This window comes from Marmota marmota, unplaced genomic scaffold, assembly GCF_001458135.2.
Source record: "Marmota marmota marmota unplaced genomic scaffold, marMar, whole genome shotgun sequence".
Lineage (NCBI taxonomy): Eukaryota > Metazoa > Chordata > Mammalia > Rodentia > Sciuridae > Marmota > Marmota marmota.
Window position 1 is genome coordinate 24057133 of NW_026000016.1, and position 18811 is coordinate 24075943.

The 18811-nt window shown below is 36.4% G+C and overlaps 1 protein-coding gene across 8 annotated transcripts in view; it reads left to right on the forward strand.

Annotated features, from left to right (window-relative positions):
- The first annotated feature begins 4973 nt into the window (after positions 1-4973).
- Positions 4974-18811, forward strand: part of Nvl (nuclear VCP like) — a 122866-nt gene continuing 109028 nt past the window's right edge. For 6 of the 8 annotated variants that reach the window (XR_007349767.1, XR_007349766.1, XR_007349765.1 and 3 more), the window contains exons 1-2: positions 4976-5136; positions 9156-9229. Coding sequence is in view for 3 of the 8 variants with exons in the window: in XM_015483600.2 (XP_015339086.1) it covers positions 5080-5136; positions 9156-9229 (131 nt within the window). In the remaining 5 variants the exon portion in view is untranslated. Of the gene's footprint in view, positions 5137-9155; positions 9230-18811 lie in introns of all 8 variants that reach the window. The other 2 variants (XM_048809311.1, XM_015483601.2) reach the window with 1 other exon arrangement.

An 18811-nucleotide genomic window follows, 5' to 3' on the forward strand; every position in this document is an offset into this window, starting at 1 on the left:
AGACTCATCACACACAAGGGATCCTCAATAAGATATTTAGCAGATTTCTGGCTGAGGTTTTGGCTCAGTGGTAGAGCGCTTGCCTAGTATTGGGTTCAATCCTCAGCACCACATATAAATAAATAAAATAAAGGTATTGTGTCAATCTCCAACAAAAATATTTTTAAAAATATTTAACAAATTTCTTATCAGAAACTATGGAAGTCAGAAGATACTAGGTTTATATATTCAAAGTGTTGGGGGAAAAATAGCCTAGTTAAGGGTAGAAGTAAACATCAGCAACTCAGGGGGTTGAGGCAGGAGGACTGCAAGTTCAAGAGCAGTCTTAGTAATGTGGCAAGCTCTTATCTTAATATTTAAAAAAAGAAAATAAAAAGGGTTGAGGATATAGCTCAGTGGTAGCGCATCCCTGGGTTCAATCTCTAGAACCACAAACGTATACAAACAAAAACTTTCTATCTAGGGCGGGGGCTGGGGCTCAGTGGTAGCACATTTGCCTGGCATGTATGAGGCACTGGGTTCAATTCTCAGCACCACAAACAAAAAAATAAAATAAATAAACATCAACAACTAAAAAAATTTTTTTTAAAAAACCTTTCAATCTAGAATACTATATTTAGCCTGGAGCAGTGGAGCATGCCTGTAATCTAGTGGCTCAGTAGGCTAAGGAAGGAGGATCACAAGTTCAAAGCCAGGCTCAGCAACTTAGTGAGGCCTTTAGCAACTTAACAAGACCCTGTCTCAAAATAAAAAATAAAGGGCTGGCTCAGTGGTAGAGTGCTTGCCTTAGTATGTGTGAGGCACTGGGTTTGATTCTCAGCACCACGTACAAATAAATAAAGTCCATTAACAACTTAAAAAAAAGGAATATATATATTCTTTGTGTGTGTGTGTGTGTGTGTGTGTGTGTGTGTATAAAAAGGGCTGGTGATGTGGCTCAGTAACACCCTTGAGTTCAATCTCTCTGGTAAAAAAAATTCTTTAAAAAATTAGCAAAATGAATTTAGCAGCATATTAAAAAGATTATACAGGGCTTGGGTTGTGGCTCAGTGGTAGAGCACTCACTTAGCACGTGTGAGGGACTAGGTTGGATCCTTAGCATCACAATAAATAAATAAATAAAAATAAATGTATTGTGTACAACTACAACTAAAAAAAAAACAAACAAAAGGGACTGGGGTTGTGGCTCAGCATATATAGCTCGCCTAGCACATTCGGATTGCTGGGTTTGATCCTCAGCACCACGTAAAAAATAAACAAATAAATAAAGATATTTGTCCAACTACAACTAAAAGGGATATTGAAAAAAAATTATACAGCAATGGAACTTATTCCTGGAATGCAAGGATGGTTTGAGATATAAAACTTGACCAATGTAATATACCATATGATAGGATGAATGGAGGAAAATTTCATTATCATCTCAATTAATGGAGAAAAGCATTTGACAAATTCAACATCCTTTCACAATAAAGATATTCAACAAATTAGGACCAGAAAGAAATTGCATCAACATAATAAAAGTCAGATATGAGCCAAGTGTGGTAGTGCATGACTGTAATCCCTGCAACTGGGGAGGTTAAGAAAGGAGGATCGCAAGTTTAAAGCCAGCCTCAGCAATTTAGCAAGGCCCTAAGTAACTTATCAAGACAAGGTCTCAAAATACAAAATAAAGCCAGGTGCAGTGGCTCAGGCCTATAATCCCAGCAGCTCAGGAAGTTAAGGTAGGAAGATTGCAAGTTCAAAGCCAGCCTCAGCAACGGTGAGGTGCTAAGCAACTCAGTGAGACCCTGTCTCTAAATAAAATACAAAATAGGGCTGGGGATGTGGTTCAGTGGTTGAGTGCCCGAGTTCAATCTCCAGTACCAAAAACAAAAACAAAAACAAAACAAAATAAAAAGCATGGGGATGTGGCTCAGTGGTTAAGTGCTCCTGGGTTCAATCTTCGAAACAACAATAACAAAAAGTTAGATATGAAAAAAATCACAGCAACTATCAAATTCAATGATGAAAAGTTAACTTCTCTAAAATCAGGAACAAGCCAACTATTCCCACTTTCACCACTTTTATTCAATATAAGAGTGGAAGTTTTAGCTGCAGTGGTTGGCAAGGAAAAATAAGTAAAAGGCATTAAAATTAGAAAAGAAGAAATAAAACTATCTCTGTTCATGTATGATTTTTTTTTTCAGTTACTGGGGATTGAATCCAGAGGCACTCTGCCTCTGAACTATATCCCCATCCCTTTTCTTTTTTTAATTTTAGACAGGGTCTCACTATGTGGTTGAGGCTGGCCTCAAACTTGCAATATGCCTGCCTTAGCATCCAGAGTTGCTGGAATCACATACATGTACCACTGTGCCTGACTATATAAAGAAAACTCTAAAGATTCCATAACAAACATTAGACCTCATAAAAGAATTCATCAAAATTGCAGGATTTAAAGCCAACACATGAAAATTAATTGCATTTCTATACACCAACAATGAACAGTCTAAAAAAGAAATTAAGAAAAGAATTCTATTTAGAATAGCATAAAAATACTCAGGAATTAGCCAAGGAGCCCAAAATCTATACTATGAAAACTACAAAATATCGTTGAAAGATATAACTAAATGGAAACAAATCCTATGTTCTTGGATTGGAAGCCTTTATGTTGTTATAGGATATCAATATTACCTAAAGTGTTCTATAGATTCAATGCATAACTTATCAAAAATCGCAAAGTTTTTTTTTTTTTTTTATAAAATAGTCAAACCAATCTTGAAATAGAAAAAAACCTGGAGGATTCAGTTGTTGATTTTTAGCTTACTACAAAGCTACAATAATTAAAACATTTATTTATATTGGTCTATATAAATAAAAATATATAGACCAATGGAAAAGAATAAAGAGCCTAGAAAAGTTCCCTTACCTATATAGTCAAATGATTGTTTGTTTTTGTGATAACGGGGATTGAACTTGGTTCTACCCAAGCTACACACAGTGATATTTTATTTTTTGAGACAGGGTTGAGATAGGAATTTGAGAATAAAGGGAAAGATACTAAGTCTCAAAGGAAGTGCCCATAAGTGACTGAAATGTAGAAAGCATCCACAAATAATTATAACTCCTGAGTTACAGGACCTAGGCCAGTTCCCTTGACCCATGCCCTTGTGGGCAAAGTGCAAGCACAAGGAAACTGGCATGAAGTGTGTAGCTTCACACTGCCTCCACCTCTAGCCCAGTAAGCATTAACACCCCACACCAGAGGGGTTGCTGTCTCTTCCTCTGGAGATAACCATTATTATTATTATTATTATTATTATTATTATTATTATTCTCCTTCTTCTCTTTCTCCTTCTCCTTCTTCAATTTTTTTTAGTTGTAGATGGAAATAATACCTTTACTTTATTTTTATGTGGTACTGAGGATCGAACCCAGCACCTCACACATGCAAAGCGAGTGCTCTACCACTGAGCTACAGCCTCAGCCTCACATTCTTCTTTTAACCCCAAAGGCCTCTCTCTTGAGATTGTCCCCTTTCTTCTTTAAACAGGTATTTACTTCCTAAATAAACTTCTAATAATGTCTTTGACGGACACTTGCTGAAGTTCTTTCAGTCACATAAGCTGGTCCATCCTGAGTCAAGTTCCCCACCCCTCTCTGGAAACTCCTTGGACACTTCTTTGGAGATATGCTCTTGTGACAAGGCTAAGTTGCTGAGGCTGCCCTTGAACTTAATTGGACTCCCTGCCTCAGTCTCCTGAGTAGCTGGGATTACAGGTGTGCACCACTATGTCTAGTTAGTCAAATGATTTTTGACAAGAATGCCAAGACCATTCAGTGGGGGAAAGACAGTCCTTTCAACATACAGTGAACTCCCAAACTCAACAATAATGAAAACAGCTAATTCAAACATAGACAAAAACTTGAATAGACTTTTCTCCAAAGATATACAAATGGCCCATAAGCACATGAAAAGTTGTTCAAAATTGATAATCATTAGGGAAATGAAAATAAAATCTATGAGATAACATTTTATACCACTTAGGTTGACTAGTATTTAAAAAAAAAAAAACCAGAAAATAATCAGTGTTGGCAAGGATATTGAGTAATTGGAATTCTTATGCACTCTTATGGCTCAGCGGTAGAATGCTCGCCTAGCACGTGCATGCCCTGGGTTCGATCCTCAGCACCACATAAACATAAGTAAAATAAAGGTATTGTGTTCAACTACAAAATATATCTCTATATCTATCTATAAATCTACCTAATTTAAAAACCACCAAAGCCAAATCCCTAATTATCTTGGTAAACTAGTCCTTTCCTTTTTTGGTAGTGGAGATTTATCTCAGAGGAGCTTTACCAATGGAGATACATCCCAATCTCTTTTTATTTTTTAGATTTTGAGGCAGGATCTCGTTAATTGCTGAGGCTAGTCTCGAACTCGGAGAGGTCCCGCAAACTTTCGATACTCCTGTCTCAGCTTTCCTAGTGACAAACATAATAGGCAGCACTTAATATTGCTTAAATCAAATAAGACCTGAAACATTTGGGATTACAGGCGTACACCACCGCGCCCCAGCTCCTTTCCTTTTTACACCCAGACTCTTTTATCCTAACTTAACCATCCATGGTATCTTTGGTTTTGTTCAAGTTCTCCCCTAAGACTAATTCTGTATTCGAAAAGGGTGTGGCTGGGAAGGCTGGACATGACAAAAGAAACCAAATTAACCACCAGCTGCGAGAATCTCGGTGGGCCTAGGATGGAATCACTCCTCCGCAGCCGCGGGTCTTTGTCCACCTAGGTGGGAACCAATAAAGTTGAGCATATTCAAAGGGGGCCTAATCGTCCAAGGCGTGTTGGATAAGCCTGAAAAAAATAATATTACGAACTCCCTGAGGTTTTCGTTTTCTTCTCCATAGTAGTCCTCACCCACCTCACTCGTAGTACTCTTGTCTTGAGGAAAACGACGCAGTTTAGGCCAGGCGGGGAACATTTCGGGTGCGGCGAGGACGGCGATTGCTGCGGACAGCCTCGAGAAGGCCCCCGGTTCATGTGGTACTGGCGGCCGGAACCGAGGCCTCCAGATAGACGTAATGAAGCCCAGACCCGCAGCGTTCGTGGATAATAAACTGAAGCAGCGAATCATCCAGGTGTGTATTTTGCTTGTTTGTGCCTCGCAGCGGTCTCTAGTCTCCACCCCAGGGCGTTGCTTTTCTTTTTAAGGGCGAACTCGACTAGCTTCCTGCCTTATTCCCTCCTAGTTTGGGTTCGGGCATGGAGTCTGTCGACAGCTCTACTCCTTTGAGGGTGAGACATGGCTTTCTCTCACTACGGTGGGGGGAAGAGTGGAATTCGCCTGACAGTGATACCACCACGTCTTGTACACAAACTTTTCTTCTGACGCCCTCAGAGGGTCATAAAGAAAACGTTAATGAGCGGTTCTCAGAGAGGTAGCTGTCAAATTGTGAAACAGTAAAAAAGGAAGCACGGGTTAGACGATTATAATAGGTTCCTTACTTGGCTTTTTTATTTTTATTTACTTTTAAAAATATTTTTTTTTTCATATGTGACAGCGGAATGCATTGCAATTCTTATTACACATATAGAGCACAATTTTTCACATTTCTGGTTGTTACAAAGTATATTCACACCAATTCGTGTCTTCATACGTGTACTTTGGATAATAATGTCCATCACATTCCACTATCATTTCAAACCCCATGCCGCCTCTCTTCCCTTCCCACTTTTTTTTTCATTTTTATTACCATTAGTAGAAAGCAATATGTGGCAAATGGTATGGTCAGCAAACAATCTGAGTTAAAAGAAGGGAGATATATTCTTTCACATCAGAGTTTGTGATCTATATACTTAATTTGTTTTGCCTTTACCTTGTCAGTCATTCTGCAATCTCCTTTTTGGATCCTTTTCTACCCGCCTCGAAATGTTGGAAGTGGCCCCAGCCTCTGGTTCCTTGAACCTCCGGCCTCCTTCCTCAGCTTCTCATTGCACTCTGGTTTCTTACCTCTCTTTCCTCCTCTTTCCACATTCTCCTCACTTATCTTTCTCTACTTCTCTACTTCGTGGTTATCTCATCCAGTTTTATACCTTCAAATATTATCTACATATTCATGATTCTTAAATTTGTATCTACAGTCCAGGTTTTAATCTTGGATTCCAGATTGATATATCCAGTTGCCTAGTTGATTCTTTTCTTGAACGTCTGTCCAATAGCTATCTCCAACTTAACATGTCTGAACCAATCTTTTGATTTTTCCTCCAAATGTATGTAAGTGTTCTGGATTTCAGGAAATGACTGCACCCTCCATCCCATTTGTTAACAAAAACCTTAAGGATCATTCTAACTCCTTTCTTTCACTCCCATATCCAATTCATCAACAATTTGGTTGGCTTTACCTTTAAATTAGTGTATATTCCAAATCCAAGCACTTACAATCTCTTCTTCCAACCATGCAATTCCAAACCACCAATCTCCTTGTTATATAATTGCAATAGCCATCTAACTGATGTCTTTGATTCTTCTTTTACCTAAAATCTATTCCCCACAGAGCAGCCAGAGATTGTTTTAAAGGCTAAATTGGAGCTTGTCAGAGCTCTGCTGAAAACCATTCAATAAGCCATGTGCAATGGTGTATGTCTGTAATCCCAGCAGCTCAGGAGGCTGAGGCATGAGGATTGTGAGTTCAAAGCCAGCCTCAGCAATTTAGCAAGGGCCTAAGCAACTTAGAGAGACCCTGTCTCTAAATAAAATATAAAAAAGGACTGGGGATATAGCTCAGTGGTTAAGTGCCCCTGGGTTCAATCCCTGGTACCAAAAACAAAACAAAACAAAATGCTTTAATGGGGTTTGGGACACCTGGAGTAAAATCCAATCTAAAAAAGTGCCTCTATTTTTCTGTCCCAATAGTTTCCATTTGCTCTCTCCCTTATTTACTCAGTCGTAACCACATTGACTTTCTTATAGATGCCAAGCACAAGACCTTTGTTCTTGCTGTTTACTCACTCTTGAATTACTCTTCCTATAGATAGTCCCACTACTTAGACTACTTCACTGTATTCAGGTCACTGAACACTGTTGAATCAAGTGGTCTTTTCTCAGTCCTGCCCACAGTTGACTGCTTTTCAACTCTTGACATTATCAACTTTATAGTTTTCACTTTGATTCACTGTAAAAATAATAGGTCTTATGGCTTAAAATGAAAGGTGCAAAGCTGGGTGTAGTGGTCCAGGCCTGTTGTAGCAGCTACTCACCATGTTGAGGCAGGAAGATCATTTGAACCTAGGAGTTTTGGGCCAGACTGGGCAATGTAGTGAGATTCCATCTTTCAAACAAAACAAAAAAGGGACAGATGGACTTAAAATGAAAAGAAGTCCTATCATCTGTGTTCTTTCTAGTGGTGACCATGGAGAGTTTCTATTGTATTTTCTAAAGATTTTGTATGCCTATACATACTTATATATTTATTCTTTTTTTTAATAAGACATTTTCTTCTGCTTGATTTTTTTTTCCACTTAGTGGTGTATTTTAGACATCTTTCTATTCTGTTTCTTTCCTTTTTTAAAAAAATGTTTTTTTTTTTTTTTTAATTTTTTATTGTGGGTTGTTCAAAACATTACAAATTTCTTGACATAAAAAAATGTTTTTAAGTTTTAGTTTTAGTTGGACACAATACCTTTATTTTATTTATTTATTTATTTTTATGTGCTGATGAGGATCAAACCCAGTGCCCTGCTCGTGCTAGGTGAGCGAGCACTCTACCGCTGAGCCACAACCCCAGCCCCTCTGTTTCTTTCTTTCTCTCTCTTTTTTTTTTTTTAATGGAAATTAGACTTATATTTTGTGGTGCTAGGGATCAAATCCAGGTCCTCTCACATTGTAGGTAAATGCTATACACTGAGCTACATCCCAGCTACTTTTTTTTTTTTTTTTACAGCAGCTATGAGATACACATAATTAAGTATAATTTAAAATAACTGTAGCAAATGGCAACATGCTGTAGGAGGCCAGAAAAGGGGAAGATGAGCTAGAATGATCCAGTTTGGGGTACTGAATCTGTTGCCATGTGCTTGGAAAAAAAGTTGTATGAAGTGAAAGTCAGACTGGATATTAGCAAATATTGAAATACATAGGCTGATAGACAGTCTAACTTAAATTCTGCCCCTTCAATATATTATATGCTGCTTGACAAGTAATTAAACTTTTTAAGCCTCATTTAAACTTTTTTACCTATAAAATGTGGAGGCTAATATCTACCTCATAAGAGTGTTTTAAGAGAAACTAAAAGGCCTGAGAACAGTGCCTAAGTTAGAGGTTCCCAAACTCTTTTGGTTCACATGGACTTTAGGGTCTCAGTAGTTTTCTCATAGTACCCCTCGGTCACCAATAATAGGAAATCTGTCTGTTAAGTAGTGCTGTTCAAGTAACTTAGTAAGAAGTTAGTCCAAATAACTTTATTAACTTTTTGAAAAACAATATACAAAAATCAAATGAAAATTAATATATTTATATTTCATTCTTAAATAATCAGTTATTTTTTGGGGGGAGAGAGTAGCCTTGGGATTGAACCCAGGAGCACTTAACCACTAAGCCATATTCCCAGCCCTTTTTGATATTTTATTTAGAAACAAGGTCTTGCTGAGTTGCCTAGAGCCTTGCTATGTTGCTGAGGCTGGCTTTAAAAAAAATTTTTTTTAAATTTGTTCTTTTAAGTTATACTTTACAGTAGAATGTATTTGGCATATCATATATACATGGAGTATAACTTCCCATTCTTGTTGTTTGTTCATAATATGGAGTTACAATGGTTGTGTATTCATATATGAACATAGGAAAGTTATGTCTGATTCATTCTACTGTCTTTCTCATTCTCAACAGTTTACTGCTGTATTCTGTTGTATTTGGGAACATTGGTTATAGTAAGCCCACACTCACTACTATAAAGCTGTCTAGTTATTAATATTCTTGTGTTGTAATGGTGATTAATATTGTTGATTAAATTCTGATTTCAAATTGACAATTATTTGGTGATTTTTAAAAAATTATTTTGGTATACTTTATTAATGAAGAATTTAAAGTATAATGTTTTAATAGCTTGGTCTCTTGTTTCTTGAAATATTGAGTGTTTTATGTTTTTCATATTTTCTGTTTTAGTACCTCACCAGTAATAGATGTGGCAAATATGTGGACACTGGAATCTTAGCATCTGATTTGCAAAGAATGTACAGGTAAAAAAATGTAGTTTCTAGATCCTTTCTTCCCCACTTCTACCATTGTAAAAGTTTCCATCCCGCTTAAATTTCCAGTTGACATCAATGACTGCTAGCATTACCTCTTCAATCCATATGCTCTGGAATTCAATTCATGTTATATGAAGTCTGTAAGCATCTATTATATGCAGTGAGCTGTCCTTTTCACTAGGGGTGATGGCTACTTTTTACCTTTCAGCCTCTGACACTGTCTGGTCAGGAGATAGAGATATTACTTTCTTTCCGGCTTCATTAGAAAAGCAAAACTATCAGTAATTATCTCCTTCAGTTTTTTTTTTTTGTTGTTGTTGTTGGTGGTGGTGGTGGTTTTTAAAAATATTTTTAGTTGCAAATGTTCACAATATCTTTATTTAGTTAGTTTTTTTAAGTGGTGCTGGGGATCGAAGCCAGTGCCTCAAGTGTTCTAGGAAAGCACTGTACCTCTGAGCCACAACCCCAGCCCTCCTTCAGTGTTTTAATCTAGAAATATATCACTCACTTAGACTTTCCACTGAAGATTAAATTCTTTTTTGTTTTTAATCCCACATCTTCTCTGTCTTATTTTTCATTGACTCTGCTTTGTTTTCAGTGTCTTTATTTTCTTTTCCTCCTTAGTCTATGAATTTGTTTGCTATAGGCTGCTGTAACAAAGTATATTGACTGGATGACTTAAATAATAAGTTTAATTGCTCACAGTTCTGGAGGCTAGAAGTCCAAGATGAAGACATCAGTAGGGTTTGTTTCTTTGTCTTCACATGGACTTTCCTCTGTGAATACCTATCTGTGTCCTAATCTTTTCTTATAAGCACACCAATCACAATGAATTGTAGCCCATCCATGTGACCTCATGTTATCTTAATCACTTCTAAATGCTCTGTCTCCAGTACATTTATGTTCTCAAGTACTGGGGATTAGAACTTCAACGTATGAGTTTGTGGGAGATACCCGTTCAACTCATTGCACAAGTTCTTCATGTTATTCCTCAAATTCTGTTCTTCTGGGCTTTCTTTTGATACTATGGATTGACCCCAGGGCTGCTTTATCACTGAGCTACATCCCCAGCTCTTTTGCAATTTTATTTTGATATGGGGTCTCACTAAGTTGCCCATGCTGGCCTTGAATTTGTGATCCTTCTGCCTCAGCCTCCTGAGTAGCTGGGATTACAGGCATGTGCCACTGTGCCTGGTCAGCATTCTAGGTTTTTTTCCTAACATATGCCTCAAAATTCTTGTAGCGTCTACCCTTTGCCCAGTCCCAAAGCCATTTCTACGTTTTTAGATATTTGTTAACAGTAGCAACTTAGCAGGACCCTATCTCAAAGTCCAAAATGAAAAGAGGTGAGGATGTGGCTCAGTAGTAAAGTGCCCCTGAATTCAATCCCTAGTATAATAAAAAAATTAAAAAATAAATACAGTAAAACCATTCTTAGTGCATTACAAATGTGATAGGCTGGTTTGGCATAAGGGCCATAGTTTGGTAACTGTGAATTAGAGAGGAAGGCAGGCTTCCCAGTACCAACTCTTGTTTTAAGAAGTATAAAAAGAAGATAACTAAAAAGACTTTTTAAAAAATTTATATACTCCACTTTTGATTTTGCTCAATCTCTTCTTTTTTTCATCAAAATTTATTTCATGAGTGGTTTAAGCTTGCTGCTGTTTCCACCATTCATTCAATGAAATGTATGAATTGCCTTGCCACTTGTTTTTTTTTTTTTTTAATAAAGACTTTTTTTTTAACTAGAGATGGGAGTGAGGGAGTGGATCTAAAAAAGCAGGTGGTGTCACTGGGAGAGGGCATAAAGGGGCAGAGTTTGGGGTATCAGCAAAAGAGAGCAGATCATGAATGTTACCTTCGCTCCCAGGTAACTTTTTTTTTTTTTTCTTTTTCCTTAGTTGATAGTACAGTCACTCACTTAATCACTCAGGTTAAATACCTTGTTTTGTCTTCCTGTTTCTATCTAGCCATCCTCTCTTACATGCACATCTACAGTAAGTCACCAAGCCTTGCTATTATCTTTTAAATATTTGATGGTGGCTTTTCTCCCTCTTCTCCACCCATTATTGGTTTAATTCAGAGCCTCTATATTTCTTGTTTTGACTTCGTTTCAACCTCTCATGCTTTTTTTTTTTTTTTAATGCCAGGGATTGAACCCAGGGGCACTTAACCACTGATCCACATCCCCAGCCCTTTTTGTGTTTCATTTTGAGACAGTGTGTCTCTAAGTTGCTTAGGGCCTTGCTAAGTTGCTGAAGCTGACTTTGAATTTGTGATCCACCTGCCTTAGCCTCCCGAGTTGCTGGGATTACCAGCATGTGCCTGGCTTCAACTTCTTATACATTTAGCTTGCCTTCCTCTCTAATTCATTGTTACCAAACTATGGCCCTTTATGCCAGACCAGCCTGCCATGTTTTTAATGCACTAAGAATGGTTTTACTGTATTTATTTTAAAATTTTTTTATTGTACTAGAGATTGAACTCAGGGGCTCTTTACAACTGAACCACATCCTTACCCCTTTTCATTTCGTATTTTGAGATAGGGTCCTGCTAAGTTGCTGAGTTTGGCCTTGTAACTGTGACCCTCCTGCCTCAGCTTCTGAGTAATTGGTATTATAGGCATGTGTAACTGCATTTGGATTTGGTTTTACATTTTTATTTATTTATTTATTAGAGAGAGAGAGAGAATATATTTTTTTTAATATTTATTTTTTAGTATTCAGCAGACACAACATCTTTGTTTGTATGTGGTGCTGAGGATCAAATCCAGGCCACACGCATGCCAGGCGAGCGCGCTACCGCTTGAGCCACATCCCCAGCCCGGTTTTACATTTTTAAATGGTTGAAAAAATGTTTCAGAATATTTTAGGATACATGAAAATTGTGTCCATTAATTAAGTGGTTTTGTTTATTTGTTATGTTTTTGCTTTTGTGCTATAAAGGTAGAATTCAGTAGTTTCATCAGTGACAATATGGCCGTTAAAGCCTAAATATTTGCCATCTGGCCCTTTTACAGAGTTTGCTGGCCCCTGCTTTAATACACTGGTTCTCAAATCCATAGGTGCTCAGGCCTACTTCGACAATAGAAAATATAATGGCAGTCAGAAGATTGAGTTTATTGATAGAATAAGTATGACTATGATAACAACAAGTGCAGACTGATATAAATGTGTTCCGTGGGCATCTCAGATACCATGACCACAATGTTCTTGGTGGTCTCAGTGAACTATATAAACAAGTTTTGCACCATCACAAATATTTGGTAGAACAACTGAAAGTCATGAAGAAGGGTGGGATTGTTTAGCACATAGAGTATCCAGCAATTAATGACCACACTCACTAAATTGCCATACTATTCCCCAACATGTGACACCTTAAGTCACCCCTCTAATTTTCAAAATGTCTTCTAGATGTGTTACCACCTCCACTGAAAACTACTCTTCTAAACCAGCCACACCACAGCTATCAAAGTAATCTCTTTTTAAAAATTTTTTAATTTTTTAAAAAAAATTTTATGTGTTTTAATTAGTTACACATGACAGTACAATGACCTTGACATATCATACATTTAAATCAGATGGGATATAATTTCTCATTTTTCTGAGTGTACAGGTTGCAGAATCACATTGGTCTCAAAGTAATCTCTTTAGAGTGCATATTCAACCTTGTTATGCCCCTATTTTATAAGCCTTCAGAGCCTTCACTTGTCTTTTGTATGTACCAGTGATTTTTTTTTTTTTTTTTTTCCAACTGCTTAAAGGTCTCATGATCTGGCCGGGCTGTAATCCCAGCAGCTGGGGAGGGTGAGACAGGAGAATCGGGGGTTCAGAGCTAGTCTGAGCAACACTGAGGCACTAAGTAACTCAATGAGACCCTGTCTCTAAATAAAATACAAAACAGGGGTGGGGATGTGCTCAGTTGTCGAGTGCCCCTGAGTTCAATCCCCGGTACCAAAAAAGAGAAAGAAAAAACAAAAGGTCTCATGATCTAGTTCTTCCTGTTTGCCGGCCTTGTATTACATGTGCCAGTAATATCTAATAACAATTTGTAATCTCTCTCTTTTTCTCTCACACACACACACACACACACACACACACACACTCTCTCTCTCTCTCTCTCTGTCTCTCCTCTCTTTCTTATATATACATACCCCATAATTGTCATGATTGCTTTCTGTTATTGCATGTCACCATAATATGTGTGTGTAATATGTTTGTCCAACTAGGAAGAGTTATTTTTATTTTTGGTGCTTTACCACTTAGCTACATCCCTAGTCCTTTCTTTTTTAAATTTTGTGTTTTGCGATAAGGTCTTACAAAGTTGCCAGATTGAGATCTTCTTGCCTCAGCCTGTGGAGTTGCTAGGATATGTTGACAGGTTGCACACCACAGTGCCCTGCATAAAGGCAGAGTTTTTATAGTGCCTGAATAGTATCTTCTTTGGGTTCCAGGCTCTTGGCTAGTTCTCCAAGGGAGGTCAACACTCTGTTTGTTGATAAAATCAGAGGAGTTGAATGAATAAGTGACTGAGTGAATAAATAACTGTCAGTTCCTAGACAGCTTAATTATCAAAGTGAAATTATCAAAAGAGGGGACAAGATTAGTTCTTTTCAGGGAACGGTAAGGGGTCTGATGGAGGGGTTTATTGAGGAACTTCATGTTAATATTGTAAGATAGCACAGTGGCTTTGGAGAGAGCATTTGAAGTGCTCATTTGTAAGGAATTCTTGTGCCCTTACTTAGTCATTTAAGTTTTTCTTTAGTACTTTCATTTCTTTCCTTTTTTTATTACCAGATAATATATTTACATAGTTCTGAAATTATGCTCACCTACTATGAATAATTTATAAGTAAAAATTTGCTGAGCCAGTAGGGTGTAGAATTACATGCTTGATTTATGGCTTTTCAAAAATGGGATCTCAAAGAAATTAGAGCCATTATTGCTAATTTCAGTATGGAAAGTGCTTTTTCTTTCGTCTTTGTCATTCAAATCATACCAAGATTTTATTCTGATAGGTTGAAAAATGTGTGCCAAAAATAGAAGTAGATTCTTGGATCTTCATTTAGAAGCAGAATAATCTAGCTCATTTTCAGAGACATTGAAATTGCTTTGTCTCATGTTAGTGATTATATTTAGTGAGATATAGCAGAATAATATATGATTTATACCAGATTGTGAGTCATGCAGATTTTTCCATTTTATACTGTAGCATTCCTATCAGATATCAGGAGCTTTTGATTTTTCATATTATAACAGATACTTATTAAGTGCCTGTTTTATATAAGGGCAGTTTCATATGCTATAGTAGATATGAAAATAAATGTAAATCAGAAATTCACAGTCCAGAAATGGAGGAAGATAAACAGTCACCAGTAACTATAAAACAAAGGTTAGGCCCATGGATTAAGTTCTATGACAGCATGGAAGAGACTTTTTTTTTTTTTTTTGGGTCTTGGGGATTGAAGGGAAAGAAAACTTTGTGTATCAATATATAATCCTTAGTTTTTGATATTTGAATATCACATAAGCAGTACTATAAATTATGCTATCTATATATATTCTTAGTTGTTTTTTTAAATTAGGTTAGTAAAATGGTTTTGTTTTAGATCTTTTGTTTTAGATTCATGGTTGTACCTTGTGTTTTTAGTTACAATCATTTTCCAGTTCTCTTTTTAGTGTTAGGTATATGTTGATTGCTAGATGCTTTTGATTGAGTTTTATTAAGTTCAGTTCAGAAGAGTAATTCTGTTGAAAGAGGTAAGGATTAGTGTTCTGAATATTGACTGTCACTTGGTAGGTGTTTTTTCCTTAATATAAGGTTTAGTAGGTGACTATTATTAGTCTTTTTTATTGTCTTAAGGTTTGTGTTTTCAGTTTTCTCAAATTTTCATATGATTTGCTGCTAATAGAAGTATTTCAACTTAATGGTTTATAGCCCATTCCCCATTTAAATTAGTTAATTGATTTTTAAAAGTATAAACCTGTTTGGAAGGAAAAACTTTGTATTGATATATTCGTATTACTTTAACATATTTTGCTCAAGTTCCTTTTCCATTGAGTTTTTTATTTTCTGAGATATGGTCTCACTGAGTTATCCAGGCTTTCAGATTTGTGATTTTTCTGCCTCAGCCTCCCAATTAAGTTGCTTTTTAAATTAATTTATTTATTTTTGCATTACTCCAGATTGAACCTAGGGCTTCATACATGCTCATACATGGTAGGCAGGTGCTGTACTGCTGAGTTACAATCCAACTGATAAATTGCCTTTTTTTTTTTTTTTTACATCAGGTATTGAACTCAGGATCCCTTAACCATTGAATCACATCCCCAATCCTTTTTATTTATATATATTTTTTGACGGTCCAAGTTGCTTAGGGCCCTGTAAGTTGCTGAGGCTGGTCTTGAACTTGCAAACCTCCTGCCTCAGCCTTCCCAGCTTCTGGGAATAAAGGTGTACACCACTGCTCCCTGCCAAAAATTGCTTTTTTAAATGGCCATGATTTAGTACAATATTTGCTTTATTTAAAGCTTTTTATTTTGATATATTTTCAAACTTAAAAAAAAATTGAAAGAATAGTAAACTTAAAGAAAAGTTGAAAGAATAGCTTATACAAAGAAAACCCATGTATTCCTTACCTATTGTCTGTTTTCAAAAGAACAAAGATTTGTGTATGTGTGTGTGTGTGGGGGTAATATGGAATTGAATCCAGGACCTCCAGTTTGCTAGGCAAACACGTTAATGACCTACACTTTGTAGCCTTTTTAAAATTTTTTGAGACGTAGTCTCGCTAAGTTGCTAGCCTCAAATGTGGATCCTCCTGCTTCAACCAGCAAAGTAGCTGGTCTGTGCCTCTAGTAGAACTGTTATAGTCAAAGCTTCGTCCCAGGGTTTCATAAACTGACTTCCAGACCACTCATGTATAATGGAATCAAGCCTTTATTGAAGCACACCGGTGGCGGCTGACCAGAACATAAAGCTGTTCCCCTGATCAGCCCCGAACATTTGCAAGGGCACTCCTTATAAGCCTGAAAACCGCAAAAGGGATGTTTGGGGGCTGGGGGTCTAGTCAATGCAAGCAAGCCAGGTTACAGAAGCGGGACAGTGCAGTCAAGCGTAGGGAAGCCTAACCAATCACAGTTATCCCAGTCACCCCAGTTACAGAAACAGAGCCCCATTACTCTAGTTACAGAAACAATACCCCATTAGGTAGTTCTGGGTTCTTAAAGGTTTCTATAGCAAAAGGAAAAGAACATCTTGCCCTAGTCATGACTCTTTTACTTCGCATGGTTGTTTTACAGGATGAAGTCATAAAACAAAATGGAGTCACATTTGCTTCTACTACCACAGTATAAAGACTTTCTATTACATAACTGTAGTTCATTAATTAAAACTAGAAAAAATAATGGTTATATGATAATATTATCTAATTTGTATTTATATTTTGCCTATTGTCCCATTAATGTCTTTTATTGTTTTGTGGGTTTTTTCCCTACACCAAAATACAATCCAAGATCATACTTGGTTGTTTTGTCTTTTTAGTCTCCTTTAATCTGTACTGGTTGCTCAGCTTTTCCTTGTTTTTCATGATTTTGACACTTGAAGATTACAACATAGTTTTTATATTTTAAATCCCTACATTTGGATTTTTCTGCATTTCCCTTTCCCCCAGCGCATGCATATATATATAATTTTTAAGAATTTACTCTGAAGTTATATAAATATTCTTTTCCTTATCAAGCTTTCATCGGTCATCTTTACTATATGATCTTGCTAGAAATGCTTAGCTTGAATTTAATAGTGAAGAAATACAAAATAAATCTAGATTACAGGAAATTTTATGAATTAACTGGTCTGAGCCTTTCAAAAATGTCAGCGTCTGTTTGCAGAAGATCAAAAAAACTCCACCAAAAAACTGCTAGAGCTAATAAACAAATTTGGCAAGGTAGTAGGCAACATATTTCCTATATAGCAACAATGAATCTGCTAAAAAATAAATCAAGAAACCATTTCATTGATAATAGCCTCAAAACAAAAACAAAACAGACAAACAAACAAACAAAAAAACCCTAGGAATGAATCTAACCAAGGAGGTGAAAGACTTCTATAGTGAAAACTATAAAATCCTGAAGAAAGAAATTGAAGACCTCAGAAGATAGAAAGACCTCCCATGTTCATGGATAGACAGAATTAATATTATTAAAATGACCATACTACCAAAAGCAACATACAGATTCAATGTAGTCCCCATCAAAATATCAATGACATTCTTCACAGAACTAGAAAACAATCCTGAAATTAATTTGGAAGAATACCCAGAATAGATAAAGCAATTCTAAGCCAAAATAGCAATACTAGAGGCATCGTAATACCAGACTTCAAATTATATTTCAGGGCTATGGTAATAAAAACTGCATGAACGGGCATAAAAACAGACATATAGACCAGTGGTAAAGAATAGAAGACACAGAGATAAAAACCCTACACATCTAAAGTCATCTGATCTGTTGAGAAAGGTGCTAAAAACACTTTGGAGAAAAGACAACCCTTTTAACCCTTTTAACAAATGGTGCTGGGAAAACTGGTTATCCATATGTAGAAGAATGAAACGTGACCCCTATCTCTCATCCTGCACAAAAGTCAACTCAAAATGGATCAAAGAAAGTGTAGGGTCAACACTGCAGCATATATGCACAGTCAACAACTCTCTCAAGAATCCCTAAAGCTCAGGAAATAATGCCAAGAGTTAATAAATGGGATGGCATCCAATTAAATAGCTTCGGCACAGCAAAGGAAACAATTAAGAATGTGAAGAGAAAGCCTACAGAATGGAAGAAAATCTAGCTACTCTTCTGGCAGAGGATTAATATCTAGAACATATGAAGAACTCAATTTTTTTTCACCAAAAAATTAAATAACTCAATTAATGAATGGGCAAATGAATTAAACACACACTTTTCAAAAGAAAAAATACAAATGTCCAACAAATATATGAGAAAATGTTGAACATCATTAGCAATTAGGGAATTGCAAATCAAAACTTTAGAGATTTCATCTCACACCTATCAGAATGGCAGTCATTAAGAATTCAAATAATAATAAATGTTGGAGAAAAAAATATTGAAAAAAAAATCCAACTTTACACTATAGGTTGGATTGAAATTGAGTATAACCACTATTGGAAATTAGTTCAGAGATTCCTCAAAAGACTACGCGTGGAACCACCACATGACCTAGTTTTCCTACTCCTCAATATTTATCCTGAAGAATTAAAGCGGTCATACTGCAGTGATACATGCTTACCCATGTTTATAGCAGCACAATTCATGATAGCCAAACTATGTAACCAGCCTGGGTATTCATCAGTGTATAATGGATAAAGAAAATGTGGTGTATATATATAGATAATAGAGTTTTATTTAGCCATAAAGAAAAATGAAATTATGTCATTTGCAGGAAAATGAATGGATCTGGAGACCGTTATGTTAAGCATAATAAGTCAAACTCAGAAGATCAGGGGACATATGTTTTCTTTCGTATGTGGAAGCTAGAGAGGAAAAAGAAAAAGAA